The following is a 23526-nucleotide window of genomic DNA, read 5'->3' as shown; positions in this document are numbered from 1 at the left end:
AGTTGGCTCAGTAAGTGTGAGGAGTCCCGTTTCGACGGATCTCGAGGCCGTGGCTTCAGAAGGCGGAGGTCCCCTGCACGCAGGTTCCCCCGCCGGCCCTGTGCCGGCCGGGGTGAGCGTGCAGCTCCTAGGCGTGGGCTCGGTCCCCTCGCCCTGGGGTGATACCTGTGTTTGGACCATAGTAACGGTCGTTCTGTGCAAACGTGCAGCGTCTTGACAAGGGACACGGCCGCCCCATTGCCATCCACACTCAGCTGTCACAGAAACGTCCTCTATGACCCCACCATCTAGCTGCAGGTGACGAGGACTGTTCCACATAAAAAAGCCTACAGGATCCTAATTCTTTTTACCCTCCTAATGGGACAAACTTCCCCCCTCCCTACTTTTTATTTCAATATTCTGGATATATCCTAATTGTCTCATCTGTCTCCTGAATACAAGCACCAAAGCTGTCACAGGGTGCAGGCCTGCCCGTCCAAATCCTTAGTGAAACATTATGATGATAACTGAATTAAACCTCGGCTGTGAACGGATTTTACTAGTACATAATGTGATGACACCGTATGGAGGAAGAACCGGATTCAGAGACAGAAAAATCTGGTTTATAACTAAGCCTCCCTTTCCTGGCAGAGTGAGACTGGGCGAACCACCGTTTCTCTGTTCCCTGACCTACGAGGGCGAACAGCCAGCCACACCTGCCTTGTCCAGTCGTGAAGACCCGATGAAAACGCAAAGAATTTGAAAAAGAACAGATGCATGTATATGTATAACTGAATCACTTTGTTGTACACCTGAAACTAACACAACATTGTTAATCAACTATACTCCAATATAAAATAAAAGTTGAAAAAAAAAAGAAAACAGAAGTCCTTTCCACGTCACACACGCATTATGCCAATGTAAGAAACTGCTGTTAAGATGACAATTTCTAACTCTTAAGCCTCTTTGTCATCCATGTTTCTCTTCATCGCTTATTTGCTATATACAGTTTGATTGGGGTTTCTAAGTTTTTGCAGTATTAGAAATAATATATTTAAATTTCATTCAATTGTAGGAAAACTCCTCATTCTTGCTTATTTTTATAAAGTACAAAGTGGTAATTACTAACAGCAAGCCGCTGTGACCAACGATTAAAAGGAGGACTGGAGAACGGCCCAACACTGCTTTTGCTTTCCAGAAACATAAAATGTTATTAAGAAGATGTGTGTCTAACTCAAGATACCTCACACCTATGTGTGTGCACGTGTACGTGTGCACGCGTGTGTGTGCCCGTCGTGTATTTATCACAGAGCACGCATGCGGCCTCGCGGGCGAGGTCGCGTGTGCGGGAAGCAGAGCGCCCTGTGGGCAGGAAGGCGGGGCAGAGGAGGGGCAGCGGGGTGCCAGGCCTCACACGGGGCAGGGCTCACGTCTGGGTCTGCAGAATCACCAGTAACACAGAGAAGGGCTCCGATGTCCCACCTGAGCACTTAACACGTAAGCAGCTGAGGGTCAGGGGAGATTTCTGGGCCAGGGGACGGAAGAGCCACACAGAAAATTAAGTTCAAAGAATGTGGACAGAGGCCGTAAGTCTGCGTTCTCAGTATGGGCGCCACGCTCACACAAAACCTAGGCAGTGACCTTTCTCGACTGGCATTAAATCCTAGGCCCCTGGTGGTTCTAGGGTTTTAACAGCACTCCTGGTGACTGGCCCTGCTGGGTACACGGGCAGGACGCCCTGGCGGACAAGGACGTCTGTCCCCGGAGCAGCTGGGCCCGGGCAGGTGCGCGAGTGCAGGCGTGCAGGACGCACCCCTGAGAACTGACAGGCCCAGCAGCTGAGCCGGACCTCACACAGAACCCAGGACTGCCAGCAACAAGTCCTGTGCCCCTTGAATCCTCCAGAAACAGCAGGACCCCGGACCACCAGCAGGGCCTGGACGGGCGGAGCCTTTGGTCAGAGCCCCGCCGGGGACCGAGCTCTCACGGGGATAAGACGAGACCATCACCTGCTTCTCCAGCACAGTCTCCGGGTGGGCGGTCACAAGGCCATCTAAGAGCCTCTGTGATGCCTGAGGACCCAGGAACGACGTCCGGCTCCCCGGCCAAGATGGGGAGCCTCCCTGCCCTCAGCGAGGAGGACCCCACGACCTGACCCAAACGCGACCCTGCAATGAGAAGCGTGAAGCCACAACTGGGCAAAGGACCTCACTGGGCTTTTCCTTCAAGACTCCAAGGCCAGTTCTCTGCTGGTGCCCTAACTCGCCCCGGACGCTGGAACGTCTTCTCCTAGCAGCAGCCCGAGTGATTTTTCAACGTAAGACCTATCTCATGAGCCTGCTTTGGGAGGTCCTCAAACGACCCCTGTACCTCCTTCAGAAAATCCAAGTCCTGCCCCAGGACCGCGAGGCCCGAGGACCTGCTGCAGCCCCACCCCCCCCCCCGCCCCGAATCTCATGCCCCCCCTCGCCTCCCGCCTCAGCCGCCCCTGCCCCGCTGGCTTCCCTGTTTCTGAGCGAGCACGCCCCTCCCTGCACCGAGCTGTCACCCTCGCTCCCCTCCGGGGCCAGGATGCCGCGTCGGGGCCTGCTCACCCCTTACTCTGGGTGATTCAAATATTTGCTTAAATGTCGCCCTCAGAGAGATTCCCACCGGCCGCCCTATAAAAAGAGCGATGCCCTGCCCATCGCTCTGCACACCCCGACACTGGTTAACTTTCCTCATAGCAGCTGGCACTGTCTGAACGTGTACTGTGATCTGTTCATTTACCGCCTGTTTTCCCCCACGGGACACGGGTGGGAGAGAGCGGGCGGCGTTCGCCCTGAATGCCCAGGCCAGAGTTTAATCTCCGCGCGGTGGCTGCTGAAGGCGGCCAGGTCCGTCTGTGGATCAATGACTGAATAAGCGGGTTACACTCTGCTCTGCTCTAACGGTCCACGGCCGCCTGACTCCTAGACGCAATGCCAGGTGGACGGCAGGCCGCCGACCTCGCTGGTCCCCACGTGAGCGCTGGAGGGAAACTCTCCACCTCTGGACTGTTCTCCTGGGACGACTGGGCACCTGCCTTCCTCGGGGGGGGGGGGATCGAAGCAGGGTGCTGCCCCCGCAGCAGCAGGAGGGACCCCAGTTCCCGTCGCCTCCCAGGAGAAACCCTGACTCGGTGGGTTGCCGGTTGGAGTGATGGTTATCGGGTTACCAGTGCCGTGTGCGCCCGCCTCCCGTGTGTGGTCCAGCTTCCCGGAGCCCAGGCTCCCGCACACTACGGTCCCCCCGACGCCGACGTGCGCGGCAGCTCAGCCAAGGGGCCCCCTGCCTGTAAGACACACGTCCTGAGCCAGACCCCGAACATACGAACTGAGTTACACCAAGCCCGGGGCCCTGAAAGCTCACAGCTCACTGAGCATTTAATGCAAGAGTTTCGGGTGTAGAAGAAGCCCACAGTGAAGAAAGGAAGACATCGGTGGGAAACACCTTAACTCTGGTCGCAGCGGATGGAGGGGACCCCAGAGGGAGGGCGAGGGCCTGCTGGCCAGCCTGGCCCCAGGCAGGACATGGTGATGGAGACAAGGGGCCAGGAGACGCAGGGGGCGATGAGGACCTGGTCTGGGGCCTCGCTGGGTCTGAGCTGCTCGAGATGCGTCCCAGACGCTGCAGAGCAGAGTCTCCATTTCAGAAGAGAGAGTCGTATCCGCACGACTGGACTCTGCTGAGGGGGCCGGGAGCCCAGTGTGCCCCCCGCCCACGGAGAAGGTGCAGCCTGTCACCTGTCACCGTGCGCGGCCTCCTCAGCCTGTTCACGCCTCTGCAGAGAAGGTAGATGCTCTTCCTGAACTGAGCATGAAATCCTTCTCTGATTGTAATCTTATTCCCTTTCTTTTCTGAAACTTATATTCATATCCACAAATTTAAAACTTTACGTATAAAAAAGAACTGAGAATGTTCACAAGGGTTATAGGGGCAGAAGCGGATCTGAGCAATCCTTCCTTCAACTATTAACCAGCCAGCCAGCTGGTTACCGTCTCGCAGAAATGACTAACGCTCCGAGTTCAGTGACGAATTGATTCCTTCTCCCCACAGACCCTCACTCTAAACGCGAGGACCTCTGAGCCCCTGCAAGCTTTTCGATTCCACAACTGCAGTGCTTGACCGTACAAGTGCTGCGCCTGGTTTGTACAGCGTCCCACTTGCCCGTGACAAGAAGGAACATCCCGTCCCCACTCTCACTTCTACACACGCTGATCTGCTCCCAAAGCCACCGGTTCACTGGGTCAGCGATTAACGAGCTACCGTCAGCACCGCGGAGGCCGCTCGCTCACGGCTGTGATGCCATTTTACACCAGAAACCTCATCACCACCGACTCTGCGCACACTGCATCCCCCCAGTGCTTTGTCTTTCCCGAGAAACCAGGGCTCAAACCACTGCCGTGTCCGTGTCTCCTGGGGATGACTTGACACCACGCTGCGAGTCAGTATCTCTCTTAAGGGCTCACGGGATCAGGGGAAACGAAAAAGGGCCGCGTGGCACCGGGGGTGGGAGAGCGGACAGCTACAAAATAAGACGGCAGGCAGATAACCAAGCAACACACACAGCTGCTATCCTCTCATTTAAGATAAGGCACTGTCTTCCAAAGTGCTGCCATGCTCAAGGTCACTCAGCGGCTTTTACCTGCGCGGTCTCTGAGTATCTTTGATATGACGACCGGTACTCCGTGTTCCACGCCGCCCTGCAAGACAGACGCACGAGCGCAGTTAGGGCCAGCGCGGGGCCCTTCATGGAAAAGCGTGTCGCGGAGAATCCAGTGCACTCGTACCTTTATGCTCAGGCCCAAGCCGCCCACGGGCTGTCTGCGAAGCGTAACAGTTCTGTGCTTTAAAAAATTTAGAAAACAAACCCAGTTCAGGTTAAAATGCACAATCAGAAAGTGAATGCAAAAGGTATACATAACTTCTTAATTAAAACTTTAGTGACTGCTTATACTTCCAAAGGGTCGTTGCTCAATTACTATAGTGATGGCACCGCTTCAAATCTCCAATCTGCAGTATTACACGGAAGCAAAGATACTGATAAAAACAGACCCTATCAGGTGCACTCTTTACACAAAATTCCTGCAAAGCTGGGGTCATCTTACCCCCATTTTGTCTGAGGAATTGAGGCCCCTGAGGGAAACACCGGCCCTGGTTCCCCAGGTAACAGACGGTGAGGCTGCAGAGCACACACTCAGCTCTGTTTCTAAAATCTGTCTTCCCACTAATCCCAAAACGGGCTCCCTTTGCACCACACTTCTCTGTATAGTTCAATCGTTTTTAGTCCACCTGTTAAGTAATCAATGTTAACTCATGAACGATCGATGATCTCACGTCCCGACCTTGTTTAAAGGTGTCGCTGCTGATGAGAAGCCGGATCCACGCTGCCCCTGTGGGCTGACGGGCTGGTCAGGGTCTCCATCTCTTACATATGCTCGATCATGTTAACGCATTTTACTTTGGTCTCAACTGACTGTTTGTTAGTTGTGAGGCTGAGAGGGCGTGAATAGGGCGGCCTGGGGTTAGATGAAGGGGTGTAGGAAGTGTGTTTGCCTCCAAAAGGTACTATCGGAATAAAACAGGGACATGCGTTGCTGTGATTATTAAGGGAAAACATAGGCGCTTTTAGACTCAATGACTCTAAAGCCTGTGTGTTTGCAAAGCAACAGCAGAGAGCAAGTCAGGGGTCCGGGAAGAGCCGGGGGTCCTGCCCAAGCCTGGGGGGGCCCCGCCCGAGCCTTGGGCCCGCTCACCGCCAGTGAGAAGAGACGTGGAAACTGTAGAGCCACTTGTAATCTTATTACAAGTTTTTACTTGTATTGTTTTATTTATATTTATCGTATTATTTTTATTTATTATTTTAGTATTTAAAATCCACTTGTAATTTTATTCTCAGGAGTGGATACATTACAAGCTTAAAGTAAAGAAACCAAAAATTAGAGCGATAAAACTATTTTGAAGTGTATACGTGGAACACATTTTATAATTCTGAGCTCTTTCGCACATGTAACATTTTGAACTGATGAAATACTTACATAATCATACATGGAAAAAGAGCTATAATTTGCATCAGAAGAATCGTTTTGCCTTTTCCCTGGTCCTGGGCTGGACTCCCAGAGAGACACTAGAGACTAGCAGGTGACACTCGTGTGACAGGGACACCAGGTGACATCGAGACCACGTTCCAGGAATACTCCTGTCATCTACACAGAGGCAAAGCACAGCCGACACGGTGGGTGGAGGGGGGACCTCTGGGTCCAGCTGTGCCAAAGTGGGCACAGGGAAGTTCCCACGTGTCACGCAGTCACACTGATGCTTCCAAGGGGAACTTCCTGAGCATCAGAAGATGAGAAAGTTGGATAACCTAATACATTAACCAGGAATCTCTACGGTATTTCTCAAAACATTCGATAATGTTTTTCATTTTAGCCATTAATATAAGCATTTGAACCTCACTGAGAGCAAATATTGGTGAAAATATATTCTGAGAAGGAGTAAGTTGGTTTCTGCCTCAACTGACCTCACCAAAAAAATGACCTTTCAAATCCATCATTTTATTCATGTATCGACCTTGGGAAGACAATCTAAAGGAAACGTCAAGAAATGGTCAACTGTGGCAAAGCGCGTTAGTGCACACCAAAAATCTGTTCTAATATATATGCCTAACTGGTGAGGAAAGGAGATCATGCCGTAAAGCTCTTTAGTGTGTGTTTAAGAGAACTCAAAGAGCCTCTACCGCTGCTTACTCCGGCCAAGCCAGAACACTGCTTATTCAAATATTTGCTCTACGCACGCAACCTGCTGAGATGTCCTTTCTGAGCACACGTGGTCCCGGCATCTAAAGCTCGGCAAAGCTGAGTTTCTGCACGTTTCTGAGTTTCCTACACAGGAAGTTGCTGTGAACTGAACTGTGTCCCCCAGATCCCTATACTGAAGCCCTACCCCCCTGCTGACTGTATTTGGAGATCGGGCCTTTCGGAGGCTTAACCTAAGGTTAAATGAGGCCACGGTGGGGCTGGTCCTACAGGACTGGGGCCGGTACAGGAAGAGCAAGAGCCCCCCGAACCCTCTCTACACACACAAAGGACACAGCAAGAGGACAGACGTCTGGACGAGGGCGTCCAGAAACCCGGCCAGAGCCTGGCCGGCACCTGGACCTTGGGCTTCTGGCCTTCAGACGGTGAGAAAAAGAAACGTCTGTTGTTCAAGCTCCACCCCCCCACCCCCGTCTACCCCCTCATCTGCGCTATGTTGTTAGGGCGGCCTGAATTGACAAGACAGAGGCCAAGCAAGAGAATTATGGGAAGGAATGTTGCAAACCGTCGAGTTTCATAAAAACACCAGGATGTTTAGTCTCCTCTATGAAAAGGTTGTTCTTCCTCATCTTTTAAAACCCCCTCATTCAAGCATCACAAATTCTAATATTTTAAAGTTGGGAGAAGAGGACTCAGCTACTCCATGCTCTCTTCAATGAAGATTACATAACTACCGATATTAAGGTTCTAAAAGAGTTGAACATTATCACATACAAGCACTTTATTTTTCAAAACACAATTTGTAAAAATTAGTGGATGGTGAAAACTAAATAGGAAACAAACGTTCTGCGGCTTTTAATTGAAACCTTTTACACCATAGCCCAGATAAAGTCACTCTTCCTTCTGTGTCCTGACATTCACGACCTCACAGCCAAGCCAGAGCTGACCCTTTTGATTTAAGGTCCTGCGTAGGGTGCTCCATAGTGGTTCCGTCAGCTATTCAGACACAACTCATGTTATCAAAGGCATCTTCTGATTAAACCAAACGGTCATGCTTCAGTTAGTTTGCTCAGTACACACTCTGCAGGGTCAACTGCCCAAAAGATCAGGAGCCAGACGTGACCCAACGAGAGGCTCGGTTATAAGAGGAAACAGCGTGGGAGGGGCCTCCTCTCCCTTCAGACGCGTCTTCCCTGTAATGTGGGCTCCTCCGCCAGTGCCAGGGTCCAGAGCACAAGCGGACTGACTGATGAGACTTCTGGAGGATGAACTGTGGAACCTAAGGTAACTATCCAACCAGTTCTCTTCAGTTCAGTCCCGCTCTCCTTTCTTCACAAACATAAGCAGCAAGGTCCTTCAGCAAATCTTCCTCTGCGCTTTACCATTTAGCCCCCAGCTATGTTTGACGGTCACCACGTCTGCATCCCGGAGCGGCCATCACCGGAGCAAGGCTCCGCTACGACCACGTTATCTTCTGACCGTAAACATTTTGAGACAATTCTTACCTATTATAAGAGAAAGTGGCTTGGGGATACTGAAAGTTGGATTTCCTACTCTGTCTTGCTCTAAAATACTGATCTTCAGGTACTGCTGCAGCGTATGTATGATCTGGCCACACGTTTTCACTCAGGCATTTAAAGTGCGGACTTAACACTAACTTCACATTTGTTAGTGTTAACATCTGTTAGATGAATTTGTTAGTGTTAACATCTGTTAACAGACGTTCAGACTTGACTGTTGCTGTCTCCAGAAAGATGGGTCTATATAACCCACGCCCCCCTTTGCGGGGCAGTGCCAGCAGGCCCGATACCCTCTCCCCGGCCAGGGTTTTCTTCACTCAAGAACCTCCCATCAGTGGAGGACTCCAAGCGTGGCCTCTGCGCCCCTCCCCGGGGGCTCCCACCTGCACGCCCGCGGGACCACCTGAGCCACACCTGCTGCTCAAGGAGGAAAGGAGAGAGCAGGTGGGAGAACAGTGACAGAGGCATGAACCTGAGTTTCCATGACATAATCGAAGGGCCTGAAAGAGCAACTTTTAAAATTAGCAACTTAGGGAAAGAATTTTCTGAAGTATTTTATTTCTCACACACACGCACAAATACTTTAAAAATTCTATTTTTTCCCAGAAAATAAAGCGTTACTGGACTTTGATGTTGAGGAGGGTTTCGGAAGAGGGGTGTCAGACCCCAGGGGCCTCCGTCCACAGGGCTGGGATTCTCCAGGGAGCGAACACCTGGAAGGCGTCTTTCAGGACGGGGCCGTGGCCTCTCTCCACTCTTTTTAAACCGTCCACTCAAGCAAAATTCCCTCAGTCTGTGAAGAGTCTGGATTTGCCACTTGAAATAAGTGAATTATTCCTCCATGGATTGTGGTAAGTATTTCAAAACAATAATAGTTATTTGAAAACTCTCGTGCATATTTGTTCAATTCGGTAACGGAATCAAATCCACCTTAGGACGACTTAAAAATCAATATACCAGACTCGGAGTTTCCAAAAATGTACCGCAATTCCTAGAATTTAAGAATACCGAACACCCCTACAGTAGTCCAGCCTCTGGAGGAGTTGCCAGAACGCTACGTGTGATCTTTCAGGCCTGACCACGGCAATGACGGGGGAGCGGCCCTCCACACCCCAGATCCGCGCACAGACGGCGCCCTGAGGCCGGGCTCCGCCACGTCCGCAACTCTGCACGCCCCGCCCCGCACGTGCGCGCGGGCCCTTCGTCTGAGGCCTCGGCCAGGCCTTGCTGCGGTGGACGGAGCCCTGGAGATGCTCCACCCGGGCTGGCCCAGCACCCAGGACCCTCCCGCCCCAAACACCCCCGGGAGCCGTGAAACACAGGAGCTCTTAGCTCAGGGCTCCGGTGGGCAGGGACCCTCCATCCCGGACTCATCCACCTGACCCTCCCAGAGCCACCCGGCATCAGAAGCTAAGGAGAGCTGGCCCCTCCTCCCCGTCAGCTCTGCCTGTGCAATCAGAGCAAGTGATAAAGGCTCAGGCTTCCCTGTCCACTTGCTGCCTTAACTGGCTACTCTGAGCCCTGGCATCCGACTGGCCAGCTCCTCTGAGCTTGGCCGGTTACTATTCACACGAAGCTGAGAAGCAGCTGAGCAGACGTTACACGATCATTTCCTCTTCATCCCTCAAAACCTCAACAAAGAGAGTTCACCATGCTGGGGTCAAAAATGGAGTTTGAGAGAATGTATGCATTATTGGGAAGTAAGGTTACCTGAGATCAATATATTGGCTGAATTTAAAACACAAACTCTTCTTGGGGGGCTTGAATCCAAACAAGAATGTGCAGGAAAGGCATCCATCACCTCTGGGTTATTCAGAGCGGAGTCTGCGGTCATTACGGGGATGAAGTGACCATCCACAGGCATCACGTCTCCATAGTACCACGGGGAAGTTTAAAAAGCACAATATTTGCAAATGAAGGAACAATGTTATTCCACTCATAAAAATTTGAAAAGCACCATTTGGCTGTGGAAAATCCACGTAAAGTAAGAATGAAAATTTAAATGGAACAGTATATAGGAGTATCAGTATAGTGGGGCTTCAGAGGTATCTACACATTTCATTTCTTTAAAAAAAGTGGAGAGATTTAAAGCAAGTATGGTGGTATATGGTAAATATGGATGATAATTACATGGGGTTCTGCTTATTACTTTTCAACTTTTTCTATGTTGAAAAATTACATAATTAAAGGAAAGAATAATAAAAATGTTTAGTAGATTATGCAAAATACATTGCTATTATGATTTTAGTTATTTCATTGAATGACATATTTTTGCATTTAATTTCCTTACACAGTGGCTTGTGTGCACACAAACACAGACAAACATGTATAAATTATTATTTTACCCTTCAACTAAATCGCGGTATGAACCTGTATAACGAATTCGCCCCATCTATTCCCTAATTCAAGGCTTTCATAGTTTTAAAGCCAGAACTATCCTACTGAGGTGAAGTGGACTAGGGGTCGAATCCGCAAGCATTTTAATGAGCAAACGCACAGCCCCGAGGGCCAGGACCCGGGAGAATTCCACAAGAGTCAAGAGTCAGCCACCGTCCTGGCGGCAAGAGGGAATTCCCGGCCACTTGCTGACAGCTGCGCTTCGGTGCTTGTCTGGAAGCCTCCTGGAAGAGACTGCCCACCCTCCTCCTGAGGGTACGACTTCGGCAGCACCGGTTAAACTCCGCGGCTCCCACCCCCTCACCTGTGAGGGCTCACAGGTCACTTCTCAGGACCGACCTGAACTCTCCAGGGCACCCTCTCTCACCACCCAGCCCTCAGCTATGGAAAGGATTCTTCCGGAAATGACCCGCCGGAGAAAAAAGGCAGCGACCTTTCCACTACACACAGATTTCAAACAGGAACGAATCGTTAACGCCAACACGTGTAGAGGGCTAGTTAGTGACTTCCATAAGCAGGATTTCTTCCAACTAAAAGTAAGCCAGTCAATCACAAGAATATATATATATAGATTTCCTCCGGGACAAAACAGTACTAGTAATGAGTGAATAATTCATATTAATTTTTTTATACAGGCCCACCCCAAAGATCGTATATAATTCTTCAACTAGTGGGTTAATCATTGAAAAATGAAAGCTCAGAAGGTGGTTTTGTCTTTGGTATCCTAGTTTATAGGAACGATCGCCAATCCTTCTTCTGTGGTGTTTCACTCTGCAAGTAGGAGTATCTGCCCTGCATGGATGAACTGGCTGGAGCAATGGCCTAGGGGTCCAGTGACCTGCATCTCACAGACCTAACTGGGGCTCGCTCCTCACCAGCAGGATAATGCAGGAACCTTCTGGACCAGTAACTCACTAAGACCCAGGAGGCGGCACTTAGAGACCCAGAGCCAGTTTACAGTGTGAATATACACGTAGAAACCAATATTCAGAAACTAAAAGGAAATGGATTTTCAGCTGAGGTCCTGGAAAAATGGAAAAAATTAGGAAACTAATGAATGTTTGTCAGTAAACAGATATCAAGAACAGGGAAATATATAAAGCTGAGGAAATGTATCCAATGAGTTCAGAAGAGTGTTTTGTTACTAGGTCACTGGTACTTTGGCTGAACGACAAAATGTCTGATGGGAAATCAATAATTACTAGTGTAAGAAAATACAATACTGTAATAAAGATTAAATTCAAAGAAAGAAATTAAATTCAATTAATTCAATTCAAATTTAAAAACTCAAAAAAAATTTTAATTAAATACTAAAATAGATAGAGGTGGTACCTACTCCTGATTTGTGGACCCAAAGAATAGGAAGCAAAAGGGGAGTACAGAAAGGGTATCAATTTAAGTGGACAAAAGTAGTAATAAGGCATTTATTGTACAACAAAAAAGCAATTATAGAATTGTGTGTATTGTGTACTATGTACAGAATTTATCAGAAACTGCCATGACTTTGGCAGTGTCATGATAACAAATTCATCTGTCTCAGAAAGTTTAATCCAAGTTTAGTTCTTTAATCAATACACTAAATACACTAAAATAGCAATTTGCTGATACTCTTCACAGGACTTGTCACGTAAGCCATAAACCTAATTTTTAAAAATGCTTTTGGGCTTCCCTGGTGGCGCAGTGGTTGAGAGTCCGCCTGCCGATGCAGGGGACGCAGGTTCGTGCCCCGGTCCGGGAGGATCCCACGTGCCGCGGAGCGGCTGGGCCCGTGAGCCGTGGCCGCTGAGCCTGTGCGTCCGGGGCCTGTGCTCCGCAACGGCAGAGGCCACAGCGGTGAGAGGCCCGCGTACCAGAAAAAAAAAAAATGCTTTTAACAGGCTCCGTGGACCATCGGGATGTACCGGGAACAATCTGCAGATGCCCCTCGTGGGCTCAGGACCACGTGGCCACCATCAGTGCCTCACCGGCGCTCAGTGATCCTCACGAACGTGATCGGAAATGCATCTACTTCTCCTCAAACGCCACTTGCCCACACAGGCGCAGAGATGCAAGTGTGAGACCAAGGAGGAAGCAAGCCAGCTCCCCGATGGGAGGGCGCACACAGCCCCAGAGAGCGGCAGGGCCAGCACACAGACGTCTGCAAACGCCCACATGTCAACAGCACGGGGGCCACGACCCAACGTGTGTTCACAGCGGACCAGCAAGTGGAAGGCCGTGAGGTCAGGTCAGGGCCAGCGTACGCGGTGCCTAGAACGCAGAGCAAAAAGTTTCCGGGCCCGATTCTGAGTTCTACGATCAGTTCGCAGGTTCGTGATATTCGCCAGACAGACCCGTGAAGAAGACCGAAGAAGACCGAAGAAGACCGAACACCGACAGGACACACACGCTTCCAGAAAGAGACCGGAGCAGACACCTCCAGCTCTGTGCGAGGCCCCCGATCACAAACCAGAGGAGCAGGGGACAGAAAAGGAGAGCAGGCCTCCCCCTCTTGGAATCTGTTGGGGTCCCAGACCCCAGATCCAGGTCCTTCACCAACTGGGGACTCGCGGGGCGTCTGGTCCGGCTCCCCTGCACCCATCTGCTCCCTGCGTCTCCACGTGTCCACCCACCAGCTCCCTCGCTGCCCGCGGGGCCTCCACACCACCTGCCTATGTGTCCCAGCTCTTGATGCTTCATTCCGGAGATTTCTTCAGATCTACTTCACAGCTCGGACGCTTCGTTTCTTCGTTTCTTATTTAACCGGTACGTTGAAATTCCGATTTCACTGACCGTTTGTGGCTGGTCTCACATTGGCTGGCTCACTTTTTACAACCCTCCTTCCTTTGTCCGACTGTTAGAACCTCCCGTTTAGTCTTCAGGTGTAATGAACATGCACCCTGCATGCAACGCACCTGACCCTCTCAGAACCCCAGGTCTCCGCAGGCCCATCTCTGCGTCTCTGGCTCACGGTGGAATTCCTCCCCGTGGCTTCATCCCCGAAGGTCCCCGTGAACCCGCAGCTGGGAGGCGTCTCAGACCTGAAAGTGTGTTCCTCCAGAAGGGACCTGCATCTTCCTTCCGCGTGGACCTGGGGACCCTCACACCTGACACCACCTCGAACTTCGTTTTCAGCTTGAGGCTCTTCATGCCGCATGGGACGTGTAAACTCCAGCACCAGACCCAAGTGAGCGGAGGTCGGGGAGGGGTCCTCAGGGGACATTTGTCTGGTTTTGGCCCTCTTCCTTCTGAAGCCAATCCCAGCCAGGCAAGAACTCTCACTGCCCCTTCTGTGGGAAGGACTTGGTTTTCAAGTTCACACTCTAAACCTGTGACCTGGGGCTTTCTTCCTCCAGGTGGGGCTTAGGAGGGTCCGGTCTGTCCCCTCCCCTGGCTCGGCCCCAGGCTGCCTCCTGATGTCCACTCTAACGGCCGCACCCAGCTCGCGTGGGGTGGCAAACCCCAGTCCAGCTCACACTGTGTGAACGGTCGCCCGGCATTTTCAGGGCTCAGGGCTGCTTGTGGTTCCCTGGACAGTCTGCACTGCTCTGTGCTATCCTGAGAATTTACCAGGCAGCATCCCTGGACTATAAGTTAGCAGAGGAGTAGCTAAGATGCTGCCTAATTCTGTAATTAACTTTGTGAACTCAGACCAACAACTTCCTCTTCCTGAATCTTAATTTCCCAAACAGTAAAATGAGGGTATGGAATTCTCCAGAATACCTTCCACCCATAAATGTGCCATGACTTAAAGGGCCAAATACAACACAGAGAGCTTCTAAATTGTTTTCTTTATATGTAATTCCCTCACTACACTCAAACCACAAATGTAAACTTACAGTTTAGAAAAATAAAATATGTCAAAAATAAAGCAATCTAAACAGAAACTCGGAAATGTGAGAACAAGCCAGCTCTTTCATACTGCAAAGCACACACTCTCTTTAGGAGATAATTAGAAAACCCGGAGATTCTAAGCATTCAAAGTGCCATGTTGATCTGAACGGATAGGAATATAAATGAAATATGAAGTCACCGATGCTAAACTCTGATAATGAGTCAGCAGATTTGAGAATCTATTGGTTTTTATTAAAGAATAAATTGAGTTTCCTCTCCCTCTTTCCTGATAAGAATAACATCCATCCTTAACTGATATAATGCTTATTTTTTCAGCAGTTTCAAGAAAACAAAATACAAGTCTACTCCTTAATCCTGACTTCTCAAACAGTAAGAATATAAGTTCAACCCAAGGTGTAAAGTTCAGTGTAAACGGTCTTAGGTTTGAGAGAACCAAATTCCCTCCAGGCTCACATTCTGAGTAAGTGTTGGATCACAAAGTGTGTTGATTTTGAAGCAAGCATATACCTCCCACTGAGAACAGAGCTTGAAATGTAAGAATCGATCATCAGTATTGTTTTCTATTAAGAAAACTGATCTTGAAAATCAAAGCACCAGTGTGAGCCGTCCACACGACAGTGAAGTGCTGTTCTAAGGCGCTAACTGGGCCTTGGGGTCCCAGTGACGAGCCAGGTACTGCTTGACTTTACCATCTGTAAATGTGTGTTGAACTGAATCTGATGATACATTTTTCATCTCCTGGGATCCCAGGGACTCAGGGTTTGGCGAGATGTAAAATTCACACTCATTTCTTCTGCGGATCAGCTGAGGAATCATCATTATTACATCTTCCTTTCCTGCTCCTCAGTATATTTTAAATGGAAAATAACCGCTCTCCACCAGGTTCTCTGGTGGTTAACGTGGAAACATTCGACGGTATGAATATAAGAGAATCGCTATGGTCCGACCCCCTCAGAGGTGTCCAGATTCTGTACCAACAGCCGTGGGCTTTGTTAAGAGCCGTCTTTCTCATTCTCCAAACACATGATAAACTCTCACGTCCAGGTTAGCTTTATTTTTATCGTCATCTGAAGAACACAGGGTTTCAACTGTTCCTCAAAGTAATGGGATTGAACCCAATGTGATTCTGTATCTGGGGTGGAGTAGACATTCTGATCTCAGTAGCTGAGTATGTTCTTCTAGGTACAAAAATGTCCTCGGAATCCCCCTCCCAATTATCCAGCCCAGATAGGCATGTTTATTCAAGGAGATATTCACTCCTTTCCTACAAAGGAGGGCTTCCTAAGGAAGCAGCAGAGATCAGTAAGGATGGAGCCGGCAGAGACCGGGAACAAACCCACGTGTCCCACCCTCTAACTTAGAGCAGAGAGTTCTAATCAAGCTCTAGGCATCAATAAATCACTTGAAATTGTAAACATAAACTTATAGGTCTGAACACTCACCCATTTTTCTTATGAAGGAGCCGATAATTTTCACCAAGAACATAACCTTGGGCGGAGAAGCCAATGCTGAATTCTAAAAAGTGTCATTTATTTTTCCTGGACAATACAGCACAGAAACACTACCTGCTTTCCCTGTAACTTGTCTGCGATTTTCTGTAGAGTACAAATTCACTATTAAGAGGGGTGACACTCCAGTGTTTACAAAATGCCCTGCTTCTCCCGCTCCCTGCCATCCCCCATCCCGTGTGGTATTTAGAACACATGGAGAGAAATTAGCAAAGGGAAGGTCAGTGATGGGGCCAGAGAAGGGGAGCACAAAACTGCTCTATCTGTTCTACAGAGATCAGACTTGGGGCCAGCGGGAGTCTTAGAAAGAGCTGGTGCCGGGTGGGGCTCTGCAGGGTGCACCGGGGCCTCTGGAGGTCGGGACGCAGGATCCGGGCCTGAGGTTCCAGGGAGGAGCCCTGGGAAGGACGGCGTCCTGTCTCTCGCCCTCCTCGTGTGGCTCCACCGTCCTGGACCCAGAGGGGCGCCCTCGATCAAGGCCGGCGGCCAGAATGGGTGCAGCAGGCGGGCGACGGGGGGTGGAGGGTGGCCTTGGGCTCCAGGACAGAAGGAGGAGGACGCCATCCAGGTGGAGACATGAACGCTGAGGGTCATAAAGTGCTCTGTGTGTGTGGACACAGAGGCAAGGTCACCTGCCATCAGGGAACCTGATGAGGACACGCTGACTGCAGGACGGCGGATGGACCTGTTTATGTCATCTCCCACGTAAAGGTCACGAGGACCCAGAAACCCACACAAATTAGGGTCTCCAGAGCCTCCAGAAGAGCCAGCCGTGACCTGGGGATGGAAGAGCTTCAGGGATCCTTCCAAAAATACACAGAAGGAACCTCCTTTCCTCTACATGGTTTCTCGCTACATGGTTTCATTTTTATAGCTAATGGGAAGGTCTATTCAAAGGAAAGAGTAATGACTGATGTTGGTAATTTCTATATATAATCATATATGCAGATATGTAACACAAAATGCACATGTATATCCACAGCCATTGAAGTCCACTGGAAGGAAATCGGAAATTTCAAGTATACTATATTGTACGCATATATACGTCATTTGCAATAGTCCCAAGTTAAACTTGGAGATAAAGCTTGCAAAAGCATTTTTCCCTCATCTTTATTCAATATTCTAACACATCTAATACATAAGTTTCTTACCCTCAAGAAAATTTCACTTGTAATTGACTGAAGCTGAGAAGGACCAAGCTTTACGTGAAAATCCCTATTTGTATCTACAGAGGCGGGGACCAGGCTGATACTGAAAAACACCTGCTGTATCTTTCATTGCCTGTCGTTCTAGATGGAAACCCTCAAGTTATTATTCTTTCAGGAATTAGATTATCTGTCAAGTTACGTCTTTCTAGTTTCCAATGAGAATATGTCCAATCTCATGCTGTGGTGTCCGGGGATATTTTTAATATAAAGCTGCTCAAGGAAAATACATTAATGAAGAAATTGAGAAAGTCAGGGAGAGTGTAAACAATACAAACTTGAAAAGATGCCTTGCTTTGCAATAATGGGGACATTTAGATACGGCTGAGGACCTTGTCACGCCCCGTCCTGCAGGACCACTCTTAGGGGGCTCTCGTCCAGGGAGACCTCTGGGCTGATCTACGAGACACACTCTGAGACAAACCCCTGGGGCCTGCAGACGCAGAAGCACTTACATTTGCACTGTGATTGCTGCCACTAACACAGATGACATCTTGTTTTTGAATTGTCAGTACCTCTTTCGTTAGCTTCAGGCGAATGTCATAGGCGTGTCCAGACCCTTGGTCGTGCAACAAGGCAGTCCCGGTTTTAGTCTGAAACGAAACAGAGACGAAGAGGGTGTGAGGACGGGAGAGCACGGACCCTGACAAAACACGCCTGCCCCTGTTCACAACCTCCTGAAACACACCTGTGTATTTATCACATACCCATGCATCGGACTAGGATTTGATTAATTTAACACAAAATAATGGAATTTTTAATATTTCTTCCTGAGTAGTTTTTATAGGATTTGTATGAAACGTTTTTAGCAGGTGAAGAACGGATGAGTCAGAAAGGCACCTCTGGATAAATTAGAAGAAGTTACCTCGTCCGCGTGAAGTCATGGACCTGCCCCTGGCTGAGCGGCGCCCGGTCACACAGGTGGGCACGGGTCCCGGGCGAGCACTCGGGCGGCCCTCCTGTCCCTCTTATGCCTGCACGGGGCTCTGGCCAACACGGCCTCAGACACAGCCCTGCAGCCAGGAGGAGGGGAGGAGGGGCGGGATGCTGGGAAAGGCCGCAGGGGTCTGGTCCTCAGGCCAGGACCAGACGGCCCCAGGGCTCACTGGAGTGGGGGTGCGACCAGGTGCGGCCTCTCCCCCTGCTGTCCAAGCAGGCACACGTGCACACACGCACACATAATGTGCAAAGGCACGCAGCATACGTGTCAGTGTGCAGCAATCAGGGCAGGAAGATGGGGTCTGGCTCACACAGACAAGCCTTCAGTTGTGAACTAGGAACCCTGAACTCAAAGTAAAACCAAAGGCTGATAAAAAAAAACGACTAAGAGGCAATGTCTGCAAGGAGGCGTTTTCTTCCTACTGCGGGGTCAGAGGTCATCATGCATCCTTTTATAAAACAAGCTTTAATCCAGTAGGACGTGGGGTCTCTGTGGGAACAGGAGGATGGCCGGCTTCCCGTTCGTCTGCTCCCGAGTCACGGAGGCACGCACGAACACGCCTGTCGGGTTGACCGCACGGAGCGACCGTTCCCTGGGGGCCTTGGCCACGTGGAGTCGTGGGGACGCTCAGGAGAGGACCCGGGGCGGCTGCTGGCGGGGGCAGGGCTGGAGGGACCCAGCGCCCGAGGGGACCCGAGACCAGGGCAGCCCCGCAGGGAGAGGGCTGACCCTTGCGTGTCATTTAGAGGGAGAACCGTTTCCGGTTCACATCAAAGAGGCGCAACTTCGACCCATTTCTATCGATGCGTCAAGCACACGCTCACGTACGGTGTTCACTTCCAGCTGATTCATCACCGACCAACCCACGCTTCTCCCAGTCAGTTGTCTTGGGGACGAAACCCCCTCCACCCGGCCCACGAGGAGAACAGCAGGTCAGAGGCCAAAGGAAGGGTGGCAGAGCTTTAACAAGTTAAACACAGTATTTAAACTGTGTTAGACATTTAAAGGGTCAGCTACTGAAAGCCAAGGGATTCAGTGGAGAACTAAGTCTAGTCGTCTGTGGCCTTAAGGTGCCCTCTGAGCCCGTGACGCTGCCCGAAGTAAAGCCACAACTGCTGCTCAAAATGTTGAAAAATAAAGTCAGGAACATGAACAAACTGGAGAGCATTCAGCATTCCACTCAAAATCACAATCTTCTTCTCATCACTTTCTTCTAGAAAATCACTCCTCTTCTGTCAAATGACACGAGTGCGCCAGAGATGAATATCCCCGTAATATAAACATAACAGCCCCTTCCCGGGATGCCAGCACCACCGTCCTCAGGGGACCCGCCCAGAGGCGCACAGGCAGGGACAGAAGACGGACCGCAGAGCCGGGTTCTTCCCTCACACCGGACGCGTCAGCAGGTCCCCCCTTTACATAACTCAACACACTTTCTTGGCATTTATCGGAAATAAAACAACTTCTTTAAACTACAAGTTGGTCTTTGCCATTCAAAAGCCAAAAAATTAAGAACAAAACTATACCCCAAAGCAAAAACGTTAAGAACAAACCTAAACTCCCTCCAAATGAAGAACAAAACGAACGCCTGCGCGTGCGGGGCCCGCCTCAGTGAGCGGCGAGTCCTCAATGTGTCCTTGTCCCGTCGGCAGCCCCGTGCCCTGCCCTCCTCACCCGCACGGCGAGTCCGGAGGCCCATGCCGCAGCCTCTGCCTACGAGACGTCCAGAGCCCACGCTGCTCTCAGTACCTGCGCTGCCGCCCTCCCCCCTGCAGCCCTGCCCAACCCAGGCTGACCCTGTCAGCCCACCGTCCACACAGGCCACCCATCCTCTGGACGGGGCCTCCCAGGACCGCAGGGCCGCTCGCTGCCTGAAGAGCCTCTCCCTCTGGCCCCAGTCGTCGTCCCAGCCCGCCCCCCAGTCTGCCCCGGGATCTGGTCCTCGGCTCCGGCGTCCCCTGGTCCCTCCGAGTCCCACGCGGCGGCCCCTCTCGTCACCTGTAGGTCTTGGCTGAGACTGGCCTTGTGGACAGACCTCCCCACCAGCCACAGGGCCCTAACCCCTGGCCCCTGCTTCATCTTCTCCCTTCAGCCCACGGGACTGTGGGCCTCGTGCCAGAGCCAGGCATCCCAGGCGGGGGGGCCTCGGCCTCACTGCCGGGTTCCCAGCTCTCACAGCAGAAGCCATCGGCCAGGGGCCCAGGGGATGCTCTGTAAACAAGTGCAATAGGGAGGCCACCTCTTCCCACAAATGCATTTGCACGTCCACGCAATTCCAATAACAATCCATGAAGACGACTGTGAAATTTACCACGATAATACTAAAGTTACATTTTGTGAAGTAAGACTGGTGCTGCGGGAAGATAATTGATCCATAAAACATTAAGCCCACCACATATTGTGGTGCTAAACAGTCGGATGGAAGAGGCAAAGGAAGGCTCCAGAATGTTTAATTACATCACTGGAAATAGTTCATAATATCTTTTGCTTTTGTAGCCTCACCACATGGCTTGCAGGATCTTAGTTCCCTAACCAGGGATTGAACCCAGGCCCTCGGCAGTGGAAGTGCTGCGTCCGAACCACTGGACCGCCACGGAATTCCCCAAAATATCCTAAGACTATATCGCTTAGTGATTTCGATCATTATAAACATGGTTCTCATACCTTATTTCAAAAACACTCCCAGAGAGATCAACCCTTGTAAAAACATAGAAAAACAAAAGTTCTTGAAGAAAATATTAGTGTGTGTGAGGAAAAACTACCAGGTTAGCTTAACTCAAAAGCCAGAAATTCTTGAGAAAAAGATTCATGGAATTCACTACATGGAAATATAAAATTTTGTATGACAAGAACTCCGTATACAAAAATATATGCATATAGTAGACACGAGGTTAATAGGAGGAGTCTTACAACCGAAGACGGACAAGTGATCATCCTATAAACACTGAGTCAAAGACATGAAAAGGAATTTCCAAAAGAAGGAATAAAATGAACAATACATTTGAAAAGAGATGCCAGCTCACCGGTAACCCAAAGACTCACAGTTACTCAACAAGGATTTATGATTTTTAAACTATTTGATAGGCAAACATTTAAAAAGAACAGCAGTACCTAGTGTGGACGGGACCTGGAGGAGCAGGTGGCCCACGTGTGGCTGGTGCAGGCGCCACCTGCCTCTTGGAAAGGGTCCGGGGATAACGAGGGCGTCTGTCATGCCTGATCTGAAATCGGGTGTCTCTGCCTCCAGGAATCCACCCACAGGCGCAGCCAGGCAGCCGCCCTGGGGGTTATGTGAACCAGTGTTCCCCACTCTCTTCACGGTTAGAGTGCGTTACCCTTTGATGTGACACTAAGCGTGAGCCTGACAGACTTAACACACCTGATGTACTTAGAATATCAGTTCTGTATCTCTTGGCAAGAAAAGTGTCCACAGATATCAATTCCTGAAGAGCAAAAGAGCACGCAGCACCTAAGATATAAAAAATTAAGTTTGTACATAAATATAAATGTAAAGAAATGCATGGAGAAAATTTAGAATGACAGGATTTCAAAAAACAAATACTAGCAAACAGAATCCAACAGCACATTAAAAGGATCATACACCATGATCAAGTTGGTTTATCCCAGGAATGCAAGGATTCGTCAATATATGTAAATCAATCAATGTGATACACCATATTAACAAGCTGAAGGATAAAAACCATATGATCATCTCAATAGTTGCAGAAAAGCTTGTGACAAAGTCAACACCCATTTATGATAAAAACTCTCCAGAAAGTAGGCATAGAGGGAACTTACCTCAACATAATAAAGGCCATATATGACAAACCCATAGCAAACATTGTCCTCAATGGTGAAAAACTGAAACCATTCCCACTAAGATCAGGAACAAGACAAGGTTGCCCACTCTCACCACTCTTATTCAACATAGTTTTGGAAGTTTTAGCCACAGCAATCGGAGAAGAAAAAGAAATAAAAGTTTGGTAAAGTTGCAGGAGACAAAATTAATGCACAGAAATCTCTTGCACTCCTATACACTAACGATGAAAAATCTGAAAGAAAAATTAAGGAAACACTCATTTACCATTGCAACAAAAAGAATAAAGTACCTAGGAATAAACCTACCTAAGGAGACAAAAGACCTGTATGCAGAAAACTGTAAGACACTGATGAAAGAAATTAAAGACAATACAAACAGGTGGAGAGGTATACCATGTTCTTGAATTGGAAAAATCAACATTGTGAAAATGACTGTACTACCCAAAGCAATCTACTGATTCAATGCAATCCCTATCAAACTACCACTGGCATTTTTTACAGAACTAGAACAAAAAATTTCACAGGTTGTATGGAAACACAAAAGACCCCGAAAAGCCAAAGCAATCTTGAGAAGGAAGAACAGAGCTGGAGGAATCACACTCCCTGACTTTAAATTTCTTTTTTTTTTTTTAACATCTTTATTGGAGTATAATTGCTTTGATCAAGTTGGTTTATCCCAGGAATGCAAGGATTCGTCAATATATGTAAATCAATCAATGTGATACACCATATTAACAAGCTGAAGGATAAAAACCATATGATCATCTCAATAGTTGCAGAAAAGCTTGTGACAAAGTCAACACCCATTTATGATAAAAACTCTCCAGAAAGTAGGCATAGAGGGACTAATCAACACAGTATGTATGGTACTGGCACAAAAACAGAAATATCAGTAATCAACACAGTATGGTACTGGCACAAAAACAGAAATATAGATCAATGGAACAGGATAAAAAGCCCAAAGATATACCCACGCACATATGGTCACATTATGTTTGATAGAAGAGGCAAGAATAAAATTGAAACCATTTACTCTAAGATCAGGAATAAGACAAGGTTGCCCACCCTCACCACTATTATTCAACATAGTTTTGTAAGTTTTAGCCACAGCAATCAGAGAAGAAGAAGAAATAAAAGGATTCCAAATCAGAAAAGAAGTAAAACTGTCACTGTTTGCAGATGACATGATACTATACATAGAGACTCCTAAAGATGCTACCAGAAAACTAGTAGAGCTAATCAATGAATTTGGTAAAGTTGCAGGAGACAAAATTAATGCACAGAAATCTCTTGCACTCCTATACACTAACGATGAAAATCTGAACAGAAATTATGGAAACACTCCCATTTACCACTGCAACAAAAAGAATAAAATACCTAGGAATAAACCTACCTAGGGAGACAAAAGACCTGTATGCAGAAAACTATAAGACACTGAGGAAAGAAATTAAAGATGATACCAACAGATGGAGAGATATACCATGTTCTTGGATTGGAAGAATGAATATTGTGAAAATGACTATACTACCCAAAGCAATCTACAGATTC

The 23526-nt window shown here is 48.9% G+C and overlaps 1 protein-coding gene across 18 annotated transcripts in view; it reads right to left on the bottom strand.

Moving 5' to 3' along the window:
- The window catches only part of SNTG2 (syntrophin gamma 2), a 198653-nt gene that overhangs the window by 110146 nt on the left and 64981 nt on the right, over positions 1-23526 (bottom strand). For 11 of the 18 annotated variants that reach the window (XR_003682319.2, XR_003682321.2, XR_003682322.2 and 8 more), the window contains exons 2-4: positions 17675-17812; positions 4791-4847; positions 4646-4703 (exon numbers count right to left, since the gene is read on the bottom strand). Coding sequence is in view for 14 of the 18 variants with exons in the window: in XM_028496836.2 (XP_028352637.1) it covers positions 4646-4703; positions 4791-4847; positions 17675-17812 (253 nt within the window). In the remaining 4 variants the exon portion in view is untranslated. Of the gene's footprint in view, positions 1-4645; positions 4704-4790; positions 4848-17674; positions 17813-23526 lie in introns of those variants that run through there. The other 7 variants (XM_028496838.2, XM_028496845.2, XM_028496837.2 and 4 more) reach the window with 7 other exon arrangements.

This window comes from Physeter macrocephalus, chromosome 12, assembly GCF_002837175.3.
Source record: "Physeter macrocephalus isolate SW-GA chromosome 12, ASM283717v5, whole genome shotgun sequence".
NCBI lineage: Eukaryota > Metazoa > Chordata > Mammalia > Artiodactyla > Physeteridae > Physeter > Physeter macrocephalus.
This window is presented reverse-complemented; position numbering and strand designations above follow the sequence as displayed.